We start from the raw sequence: 12,630 nt of genomic DNA on the forward strand, positions 1-12,630 counted from the left end.
AACATTGAACCATGTGGCACCCACTAGTAAAAAAAAAAAATTGATCCCACCAACAACTAACTTTGGATCACCAAGGATCCAAATGTTATGTCAATCATTTAATTCTAACACCTGCGTTAAAGTTCAAATTTAATGACAAAAAATACACAATATTTGATATTACAATCACATGGTTAGTTTCATTTTTGGCTAGATTTCTTACTCAACTCAACTCAATAAAGCCTTTGTCCAAACTAGTTGGGGTCGGCTAAATGAATATCCTTTAGAAAAATTTCATGAAGAAGGTAAAAGGAATTTACCCGGCTCTAATTCTAGTTCTAGTTGATATTACAATTACATGGTTAGTTTCATTTTTGGCTAGATTTCTTACTCAACTCAACAAAGCCTTTGTCCAACTAGTTGGGGTCGGCTGAATGAATATCCTTTAGAAAATTTTTATGAAGAAGGTAAAAGGAATTTACCCGGCTCTAATTCTAGTTCTAGTTGGATTCTTCTACGTAGATCATTTTCTTTCATTCTATCCTGTCCAAGGCTAGATCTCTTAAGAGCCAAAAATGAAGCTTACCATGCAAGAGATCCACGAGACTAAGCCGAGTAAATCTTTTCACATTCTTCATGAAACTTTTCTAAATGATTCATTAGCCGACCCCAACTAGTTCGGGACAAAGGCTTAGTTGAGTTAAGTTGAGAAGAGATGTCCAAGACTACCAAAATCAAGGGTTTAATTTTTCTTAGTAAAAACGTAAATTAGACTTAATTAATGAAGGGCTAGGATCATCTGATCGACAGTGAGGTCAACAACAATGGCAGCCAATTTGTAATGCGGGTCAGATCATTGTATCTAGTCAAGTACATGTGGGGCCCAAAAGGTGACTGTCAGGAACGAGCCTAACAGCCACCATATTTTTAACAGGTATTCATTTCTCCTACCATTTTTGATACGTACACTCCTACTTAATCTCTATACGACCTCACCCTGGAATCATCGATTCCGGGTAAGGGGAAGAGAGAGGTGTGTTTGTTGGTGCAGATTTCTTGTGTATGGTCTGAAAGAGTTGAGAAACCAAAAAACATGGCTCTTAGGATAGGAGTGGGAGCCACCCCCGTCACTCCTCCGCCCCTCTCCACCTTCTCCAAATCCGATATCTTCCTCTTTCGTAGCTCCCCAACTCGAACCCATAGCCCCTTTGGTTCCCTCTTGGGTCGGACCCACCGACCCATTTGTTCCTCTCTCACTGTGGACTCGGACGAGGTCACCACCTCTTTAGGTTACCCATCTAATCTCTACTACTTTTTTTTTTTTTTTTCTATGTCTCGATTTTTGCTTTTGTTGTTGTTATTCTATTTTTTTCTTCTTCTTTGAATGGTATTGTTGTTCCATTTGTTGTTTTTCTGCTTTTTGGTGTCTTTATTTATGTAATTGCTTTGGTTGTTATTCCAATTTCTTGAATTATAATATGGAATTATGTAGGGGCAGACCGAAAACAACTTGGGTAGAAACAGTGAGGAAAGACTTGATGGCTAGGAACATAACAGAGAACATGACCTTGGATAGGATAGAATGGAAGAAAATGATCCATTAGGATGAACCCAACTAGTGTCAGGCTTAGACTTAGTTAATTTAAGCCGGGTAGATTCTTTCACCTTCATCATGAAATTTTTCTAAAGGATTCATTAGCCGACCCCTACTGGTTTGGGACAAAGGATTCATTAGCCGACCCCGGGTATATTTCTAAAATTTCTTACTTTTTTTTACACATGAAAATGATAACTCGAACCCCAGAATCTGGAATTTCTCACTGACTATTCCTCAAGGAAATGAAGACTTGAAGGAATTTCGAAATAGTACAAATGATTGATGGATGAAACTGACTCTCGAATCGAGAGTTTCTCACTGGCGCGAAAAGGATTTGTTAGTTAGATGGGTCCCTGATACGTCTCACCATGCTAACTTCAAGAAAAACCTTATTCTATTTTCTTTTAGAGGGACCTTCAATTTATGGTGATATTCCTCAAAATTAACTATAATAATACTAAATTGTGGAAAGAAAAATTTCCTTCACAAATGTTTTTCTTGCAATCCAAAAAGGGCCTAAAGTAATAAGTAATACCTTCCCTATGAATTGGGATTCACCCACCCCGACAGTGTTACTTCATTCGAATGTTTTTAATATGCAGAAAGAACTACGTATGTCCTTTCTTTGTCTGTAATTTAACATGGGTTTCTATCGCAGAAGGTTTTGATGGGGTTGGGATCGTAATTTGTCAAATATTGTTAAAGTATAAAAGAATAAATAACGCCTTTCTCCAATAGCTTAAGCTTTTGGAGTAACTGGTAGTTTCACATGGTATCAAAGCTTTAGGTTTTAGAGAAGAGCTACGATTCTCTTCTCCTAGACAAAAGTCCTTTTCTCTTCCAATAGACGTTCTTCTCGTTCTTGCTCGCATTGGAGACGAGCCGATCCATTTGACCATTGTCTTGGTACTGCTTCCAAGTCTTATAATTAGGTATTTTCTGTTAGTTTCACATGGCTCTTGTACCAGTAGACTCTATTGAAAACAATTCCCAAGTGGATTCTTCATCTCTATCGGATACCACACAAGGTACCCCTAGTATCGATTCTTCTTCCCCTTATTTTTTGCATCATTCTGATCATCCGGGAAATGTTCTAGTTTCTCAAGTTTTTAAGGGAGGAAATTTTTCACATTGGTCTAGAGCCATGAGCATGGCTCTAGAGGGCAAAAAATTTTCACACCTCGTATTTTCCAAATCCTTCGTTCTCTTACGAATCATCATCAATAGTCTAGCTCCATTGTTGCTTACTACACCATATTGAAATCTCTTCTTGATGAGTTTGATTCTTATAATACATTCCCTGCTTGCACTTATGGATCCGTTAAAGTCATCCTTGAATTACAACATCGTTTGAAAGTCATGTATTTCTTGATGGGACTGAATGATACTTACTCAGCCATTAGAAGTCAGGTTCTGCTCATGAATCCTTTTCCTACTTTATCTAAAACTTATGCTCATCTCATTCATGAAGAGAAACAACGAGAACTGCATATTCCACGACAATCTTTTGTGCATTTTTCTTTCTTTAGTGCATTTTCTTTTATTATGGTATCAGAGCAAATGCCTGGTTTCAAACCTCCTTGATAGCTAAATCCACATGCAATGGCCAAACCCAAAAGAGGGGCCACATGTGACACGTGTAGGCCGACCCTAAAAAGGAGGGGCCACACGTGAGAGGGAGTGTTAAAGTATAAAAGAATAAATAACGCCTTTCTCCTATAGCTTAATCTTTTGGAGTAATTGGTAGTTCCACAAATATAGAACTATATGGTCCTTTCGTTGTCTTCAATTTGATGGAACAGGGATTACTATTGTGTATTGTTTGTGACTGGGGGTTTGGGATCGTAATTTGTTAGACCATATTGAATCCAACGTAAACTATTGAAGGGAGAGCTTGCTGTTTTCGTGGACCTTGCTGGCATGTTGCTGCCCCTTTCAATATTTTGGAAATGGATTCAGGCGTCTTTGTATCCTCAAGCTCCTTCCATTGAATGACTTGCGTTTCCACACTAAATTGGAAGTTCTGGATGAGTATGCCTGGTTTCAATTCCCTTGCGGATTGGATGGACAAGGCATGGATGAATCAAGTCATTCTCTTCTTTGGAGAATGGCTTGTTTGTTGTTTAGATTTCTAAATCGGGGGAAACGATTGTTATTGCTGCTATAATTCTTCTAGGCATGAGATAGGAGATGCTTTTCCTTTCAATGTGGATGAAAAACTTTTCGTAGTGGGACTCGGACTCTTGTCATGTTTGTTGTTTTTACATCAATGGGCTTTAAGGTTGGTATAGATCAATTGCTATCCTGTTCGTGACCGTTATTTGTGTTGATCAGTTGTTACCCTGTTTATGATGATTATTTGTGTGGATCAGCTGTTACCCACCCTATTTGTAGAATCTCAATAATGAGTAGAACTAAACATAATTTCTCAAACACTGTGGATATATCAGGTATGCAGCTTACATCTAATAAATTGAATGGACCCAATTATCTCATATTGGGTCAAGACGTGTAAGTTGAATGAACCCAACTTACATCTCGGTGCGAAGGAAAAGTTGAATTTGTTTGGTTGAAAGTGGACCTAGTGAAAATTTAAAGAATGACTTAGAGAAAATTATCAAATTATGACTTGGTTGTGGAATAATATGGAAGCACAAGTTAGTGCAAGTGTGATGTTCCTTGACATGACTAGAGAAGTATAGGAAACAATATGTCAAATTTACTCTTCATAATAAACATATCACCGTTATATGATATGTTTGCGAAAATATTCTTGTTTCAGCAAGTAAATATTATCTTGTGTGAGTATGATTATACTCGTAGAGTCATTTGGGAAGAGTTGAATAGGTACAGACCATAGTTGTCAATTCCGTTCCCTGTAAGCCGAAACAGACGAAACATTTCATTCCGGTCCGGAAAATGGAACAAAACACTATATTATTCTGTTTCATCACGAATTCCAGTCGGTTCCAGTCCAGTCCACCCTATTCCACCCTGTTTCCGCTGGAACTCACTAATTTTTTAAATTACAAAATTGACCTGCAATGGATGTATTTTGTTTCTTGACTGTTTTACAATTAATTTATGTCTGTTTGGACCATTATATAGTCGTTTGAAGGGTATCTTTCATCCTTTTTGACTCAACAAACTATATTAGCCTATCTAAGCCTCCCATTTTCTTCACTTCTACACATTATCTCTCTCTCAATCCCTTGTAAGTTCTACTCATCACTACTCATCTCACTTCTACTCATCTCTTCTCATCTCTGAGGGTATTCAATATCCAAAAACTTCTGAAAGTATTTTCAACATTCTTAGCATTTTTTATGATTAACATTTCTTACTTTTATTGATATATTATAATAAATGAGAAAAAAGATTAGACGCTCAAGCGTTCCTTCCTTTGGTATGCTAGAGTTTTAAAGAGAGATTCTATTGGCTGATATTTGGACCCCACAGAAGCCTTACGATTGAAAAAAGAAAAGACTGAAAAGGAAGGTCGAAACCTAAACCCATTCTCTCTTCTCCGACTCTCTCTTCTCCACTTCTCCCCGACGCTCTCCGCCGTTGACGTGGGCCCCATAGGGCTCCGCCACTCACTTCTCCGCCGCTCTCCGCCGCCGAAGCTCTCTCTTCTCCACACAGGTATGCTTTTTGCTTTTTTGGGTAACATGCTATCTAGGGTTTTGTTTTTTGATTTTTTATGGATTAAAGACATGTAGTAACTAGATCTGTGTGGATTTGAGGTTCTTCTTACTGATTTTGTATGGATTGAATACATGGATTGAAACAAATGACATATAGGGTGTCACAGGGACCCTAAACCATTGAAAAAAATGCTAAATAGGGTGTGACAAACTGGAACCCTAAATCCAGCCCTAAAAAAATGCTAAAGAAAAAGGAAACCTAGATTTTTAGGGTCTCTTTTGAAAACAAAAACCCTAAATCTGTGTCTTCAATCCATACAAAATCAGTAACCCTAAACAATCAGTGAAGAAAAAGAGTAAGAAAACCTAGATTTTTTGGGTTTATTGTGAAAAAAAAAAACACTAAATCCATGTCTTCAATCCATACAAAATCAGTAAGAAGAACCTCAAATCCACACAGATCTAGTTCCTACATATATCTTTAATCCATAAAAAATAAAAAAACAAAACCCTACATAGCATTTTACCCAAAAAAAAAGCAAAAAAATACCTGTGTGGAGAAGAGAGAGCGTCGACGGCGGAGAGCGTTGGAGAAGGGAGTGGCGGAGCCCTGTGGGGCCCTCGTCGACGGCGGAGAGCGTCGGGGGAGAAGCGGAGAAGAGAGAGTTAGAGAAAAGAGAATGGGTTTAGGTTTCGACCTTCCTTTTCAGTCTTTTCTTTTTTCAATCGTAAGGCTTCTGTGGGGCCCAAATATCAGCCAATAGAATCTCTCTTTAAAACTCTAGCGTACCAAAGGAAGGAATGCTTGAGCGTCTAATCTTTTTTCTCATAATAAATTTAATATTTTAATTAATAAATATGCTTTTATTAAATTTGGTTGCTATAATGGTTTTTACATTTTTTTTTAGATTCTTTAAATTTCAACTATTAATTTTTTTTCTCCGTTCGTAGTAGTTTTTTCGAAATGGTCAAAACACCGGAACGTCCTGTTTTACTGACCAAAATGGAATGCCGAACAAAACAGTATTGACAACTAAGGTACAAACCCTTGATACTAGACTTAGTTCTATTGAAAGCTGTAACAAGAATAGTTTAGGGTTGCAAAGTTTCTTTCGAGATTCAATCTAGAGTTTTATTCAGTATGTGGACAGATTCTTCGTAGTAAATAGCTTCCCTCTTTGAATAAAATTTATTATCAGCTGCAGCATGTTGAGATTTTTATGTCCTCACATCTCAGTGCTAGAGAGAAGGCAGGCGTGAATTGTAATGGTTTTGGCAAAGGACTTGGCCACAATGTTTCAAAATGCATATGCGGGGCAAAATGTGGCCAAAGCAAATCGTAGTCGACTTGCCACGACGTGATCGAGTACTCAGTTGATGCGGTCATAACTCGGGAGAGTCAAATGACTTTTGGTCGACTTTGTAGTGCAAAATGCGGACTTGGACAAGAATGCGACCAAGGTAAAAGGGGGACTTGAGGAAGTCCACGATGACACGGGGGAGTTTCGAAACTATGCGTGGCCATGAGTCGGGAGGAAAATGTGGTGGTGGTAGACAACGTGGTGTTGTGGGAGAGCCAATCACACTTCTAAAAAGTGTTGGGACATGTTTGGAAAATCAAGGTGGGCTAATTGGGTTTCATATACAATTACAATTGTTGGAGATGATGTATCTTAGAATGTTCCCATTGGAAATTAGCTGCGCAGTCTCCGTCGGATGATTTAGTTTTTATCTCACATGAGGATAATAAAAGGTTTATGAAAAGTGCCAACAAAAGTGAATTGTCCTTCCTCATCTGTTACTACATTAGCTCATTTAGGTAATAACTCTTTTCTTGTCTATAGCTAATCTTCTCCTTTGGTAATTGACTGTAGAGTCTACGCCCTTACAAATTTAGATACGTGTAACTCCTCACGTTGCTTCCTAAGTAGCTTCAAGTTGATAGAAAGAGGCTGATATATATGTAACTCTTCCCACATCCCCTTGAGGCTGCTATAGTACTCACTCAAGGATTTGTCTTGTTGTTTTAGCATAAGAATATCCTCGTAGAACTGATAAATCCTAGAAATTTTTTTACCTTGAGAATATTGCTCTTCCAAGACTTGTCACAACTTTAGCAGTGGTACAAAAATAACCGTGGAGCTAATTGAGGGCTTCATACTATTGAGCAACCATGTCATACTCAAATAATTATTGTTTATGGTGTTCTGTATGCTGCAAAGCAATATGCCTTTCTTTTTGCAGTGCTGTTTTTGAAGTCAACCATGCATCTTTAATATGTGTAATGTTGATTTTAGCTAGTTATAATTTCCACCATATCTTATATTTGATTTTTTTCCATGCGGCTACTATACAGTCTAATACAAGTGGAAAGTTTGTTTGCATTGCAGTTACAGGTAGGGGTGTTGAGAATTTGGTTATCATAGGTTCTGGTCCTGCTGGATATACTGCGGCTATTTATGCTGGACGTGCCAATTTGAAGCCTCTAGTATTTGAAGGGTATCAAGTAGGTGGGGTTCCTGGAGGGCAGTTGATGACTACCACTGAAGTTGAGAATTTTCCTGGGTTTCCTGATGGAATAACTGGCCCTGATTTGATGGATCGGTAAGAAATTATGAGAACAAAATTCCTATTTCCTTTGCATTACCCTCATTTCACATCTGTATTGGCTTTTCTCCATGTCCTTGTTGAACCCTATGTCACAAATATATGTGATTTTCAAAATTTAGCAATTTTATCGCAACATTTTGATAAAACAACAAAATCCCCAAATAATTCCAAGAATTTAAAATATAGCGATATTTTCATTTACCACGATAATATCATGATATTTTTTATTAGGAAATGATACCAGCACAACCATGTTTTGTTATATGCATGGTCCTAGCTTGTTTTTTCTTTATTAATTGGCTTGTGATAGCTTTTTGGGAACTGTAATAACCTTTTGACGGCTCTTTAAATGCTAAAAGACAAGCTAGGACCGTGCATATAACAAAGCATGGTTGTGCTGATGTCATTTCCCTTTTTATTTTATCTTGGTTTATATATTTTTATTTGTTTTTAAATAATTTTATTTTTATCGTTTTTTTCCTGATATAAACCCAAAAAAATAAAACAAATTTAATATATCCCGAGAACGATATTTGTGAAATAGGTTGAATTTTTTTTATCCAAATTCAGTTATCAAAATTTTTTACTTTCTACATAACAGTTTTGACAACATTATGTTACTAGGATGAGACGGCAGGCAGAGCGCTGGGGTGCGGAGCTTTTCCAAGAAGATGTAGAATATATTGACGTGAAGAACAGCCCTTTTACTGTACGGAGCAGCGAACGTGAGGTGACATAATAATTTATGGTCAAATGGTCGACGTATGTTGTGTTGAAGTTCTCTTTGCAAGAACATGGCTTGAACACCTTAAACCTGAATTGAACTAGAGCCATGGCAGCAAGAATATATACATTTGTTGTCTTAGAACTTCTGTTTTCTGCCATATCGTAACCTTGTGCTTTCATTTTTATGATATTGAAGATTTTAAAGCACAAAAAATTTAGAATTTGGATGTTTGCTTGCTTACTTTGTACTTTTCAGGTAAAGTGCCACAGTCTTATTGTGGCCACTGGAGCCACAGCACAAAGGCTCAGGTTACCACGTGAAGAAGAGTTCTGGAGTAGAGGAATAAGTGCTTGCGCAATCTGTGATGGTGCCTCACCGCTGTTTAAGGGGCAAGTTCTTGGGGTTGTTGGAGGAGGTGATACAGCTACAGAGGAAGCATTGTATCTCACTAAATATGCTCGCCATGTACATTTGCTTGTCCGTCGAGACCAACTACGGGCATCTAGAGCAATGCAAGATAGGTGAGTCAATATTTATTTTATTTTTTAATTTATTTTTTGTATATGGCATTTGCCTTTGGGTCATGATGGTAATAGGTTATAGTTATTGATTCATAATGTATATGGTTTCATATTAGTTTTACATGTCAATGCAATTTTACACAACAGAATGGATGAAGAGTTCATGCATTTTTTATAGGGAAAATAGTTCTAAAAGTTAATTTCCCATTCTAGTATCGTTTTCGACAATATGATTCCCCCTATTGTAAATCAAACTATTGGGAGTTGCACTTTCTACCCCAAGGATAATGTTCTCAAGAGTAATAAAATCACAAAGATATCAAGGCCACACAAATGCTAATTGATGATTATTAATGAACATACTATCATATTTTATGTTCTACAATTTAATTCTTTTTTTCCTTATCTTTTTGTATCTTCTAATTTTTCCTTTTTTTTCCTTTTCTACCCTATCATGTTTTCCATCTTTTCAGGCTGTTATGTTTCTTACCGTTTCCGTATGTTATTAAGTTTTTAATCTTTTCATTATATTATTTGGATCATGATATCAACATATTAATTCCATTCTCCTTTTTTCTCCTTTCCTCCTTGTTAATATAAAATGAAAGGATGAAGAAGTCTCAGGGAAAGAACCCAAGCCAAGAGAAAAGATAGAAGAGGAGAGAGAAAGGAAAATGGAGTTCATGGGGTTTGGAGATCATATTAACAAATATTACAAGTATGCCACTTACCTTCTATGTAATAAGGGTATAAAACTGAAATGGAAACTATCCTATGTTTTAACGCCCCCTCAAGCTAACTGCTAAAGTATGGATATCATCTATTCCCAACTTTAAATGAATAGTATGAAACTTCTGACGACCAAGTGCTTTTTTGATGAGGATTGTTAGCTGATCTTTGGAATTTACATATGGAGTGGAAATCTATTTAGTTATGATCTTTTCTCAAATACAGTGGCAATCAACCTCAATATATTTAGTCCTTGAAGGATAAACTGAAAGCTCGCTATATGAGTTACCTCTTGCTTGTCATAATGCATCTCCGTAGGTCTGTCACAATCAAGGAAGCAAGATTCTTCCCTGGGAGTGGGGAACCTCGATTCCCGGGTTCTCGAATCCGAAACGAGAATCTTCTTGAATCCAAAAAACTGGGAATCCCGCTTCGGATTCGTCGGAAACCCGATTCCCACTTTTGAGAATCGCGATTTATGATTCCCCGGAAACCCGATTCCTACTTTTGGGAACCACGGTTTAATGTTATGTGAAACGCGATTTCCCGGCGATTTCTCAGAGATTCCCTAGCGATGCCCAACTCTCTAGCGATTCCCTGACAATTCCCCGGCGACTCTCCGGTGACTCTCCGGCGACTTCACGATTCCTGCTTCCGACCATCCCGGGAGCCTTCGATTCCGGCTCTGGCAACCTTGGTCACAATACATCTCTGTAGGTCTGTCAACCTCAAAACCCGTTCCAGATATAGGAGTTTCGACCACATTACCTCACAAATCGTGTGACCCATCGCCTTATACTCAACCTTTGCACTTGATATAGCAATCACACTGGGCTTCTTGCCGTTCCAAGTTACCGTGTTTCCTCCAATGAAGGCATTATAACTGGTTGTAGACCTATGCCAGAGGGAAATCCTAGCATCATCATAAGAAAATAACTATCAATAGAGTATTGATCTTAATAATCCCTTTATGTGGAGAACCTTTCAAGTATAGTAACATTCACCTAACTACTTGCTAATATGGAATACTAGGTGAATGCATGATCTTATTTACCATACTAACTGCAAAAGCATGTGATAATTAGATAAATAAGCTTCCCTTTAAGTTCGTAGGTATGTTAACCTTAAAACCCGTTCCAGATATAGGAGTTTCGGCCACATTACCTCACAAGTCGTGTGACCCATCGCCTTGTACTCAACCTTTGCACTTGATCTAGCAATCACACTGGGCTTCTTGCCATTCCAAGTTACCGTGTTTCCTCCAATGAAGGCATTATAACTGGTTGTAGACCTAAGCCAGAGGGAAATCCTAGCATCATCATAAAAAAATAACTGTCAATAGAGTATTGATCTTTAAAATAATCCCTTTATGTGGAGAACCTTTCAAGTATAGTAACATGCACCTAACTACTTGCTAATATGGAATACTAGGTGAACGCATGATCTTATTTACCACACTAACTGCAAAAGTAAGTGATAATTAGATAAATATACTTCCCTTTAAGTCGTATGTATTTTCCTTGATCGTCAAATAACCCTCATTGATCCCGTGAGAACTTCATGTTTGGATCCATAAGAGTATTAACTAACTTAGTTCTCAACAACTTGGTCTCTGCCCATAACCCTGTCATATTTTTATTTTGACAGAATAATACCGTACTTAGATCTAGCTACCTCAGTGCCAAAAAAATATCTTAGCTTACCTGAGTCTTTTGAATGGAATTATTGTATAAGATATTTCTTCACCTCAATGATTTCTGTACGATTATTGCTTGTAACAACAATATAATCAACATACACTGCCATGACAATTATAATATAAGATCTCAAAATAAACATAGACTGATCCGTATGGCTCCTGAAAAAAACATATGTAGTGATAATAGTGCTAAACTCTTTCAATCACGATCACTTTCCTCAACGTACAAAACTTATTTGTCTTCCTCAAAGCAACAAACCCAGGTGTTTGCTCCATATACAATTCTTGCAGGTCACCATTTACGAAAGCATTTTTAACATCAAGTTGCCACAACATCCAATGGATATTATATGACCGCACGAATTGAATTGAGTTTAGTAATGTTAAATGTAGTGACGCCCAAGCAAGGGCATCTTGGTCTTTTCCATATACATATTAATATAATATGTGTATTGGGGAGAGAGACCTTTTTAGAGCGTATTCTCTCTGTCTCTCTCTCTCATTGACGTCTCTTTTTTCTCCCTCCATAATTTCTGTCTCTCTCTGTCTCTTACTCTCTCTCTCTCATACTTCTTCTCCCCTCTTTCTATCTGTCAACCATCATCATGTATATCTCTAACATAGTATCAGAGCGATTGGTATGAGAGATCCACATCAACAATTAAGATCCTTATTCTTCTTCGTGCCTCCTTTTTTTTCAATTTTTCATTGGGTTTTTTATTTCAGCCCTAACCGTTTGGAGTGTCCAACCCAAACTTTAAGCAAAAATCCCATACCCCATCCTCTTCATTTTCGCATAATCATTTCCCCAATTTTTTTTTATTTTTTTGTCTTATTCACACAACCCTATTTTTTGTCCTATTAAAAAATCAGCACTTTCGGTTCTTTTTCTCCAAACCCTACACCAATTCCTTCTTGTCTTTCTTTCTCGTTAGTGATTCCGATCCTTACATCCCCTTTACGCATGATCTAAATCATATCTTATCTCTTTATTATGAAACTTATGGTTTGTGGTATTTGTGGCTCTCTCCGTTATCCATGATCTAAATCAGCACCATAGTTGTTGTTGGTGGTGGTTTGATGAGGTTAGATGGTTCATCTGTTGCTTGTATTGTCGGTGG

The 12,630-nt window shown here is 37.4% G+C and overlaps 1 protein-coding gene across 1 annotated transcript in view; it reads left to right on the forward strand.

Annotated features, from left to right (window-relative positions):
- Positions 1–967: 967 nt before the first annotated feature.
- The window catches only part of NTRC (NADPH-dependent thioredoxin reductase C), a 29,289-nt gene continuing 17,626 nt past the window's right edge, over positions 968–12,630 (forward strand). The window contains exons 1-4 of the mRNA XM_077392271.1: positions 968–1,268; positions 7,614–7,827; positions 8,458–8,563; positions 8,816–9,081. Coding sequence (XP_077248386.1) covers positions 1,073–1,268; positions 7,614–7,827; positions 8,458–8,563; positions 8,816–9,081 — 782 coding nt within the window. The 5' untranslated portion in view covers positions 968–1,072. The remainder of the gene's footprint in view (positions 1,269–7,613; positions 7,828–8,457; positions 8,564–8,815; positions 9,082–12,630) is intronic.

Source organism: Tasmannia lanceolata, unplaced genomic scaffold, assembly GCF_043159265.1.
Source record: "Tasmannia lanceolata isolate RefF3 unplaced genomic scaffold, GAP_Taslan_0.1 ptg000002l, whole genome shotgun sequence".
NCBI lineage: Eukaryota > Viridiplantae > Streptophyta > Magnoliopsida > Canellales > Winteraceae > Tasmannia > Tasmannia lanceolata.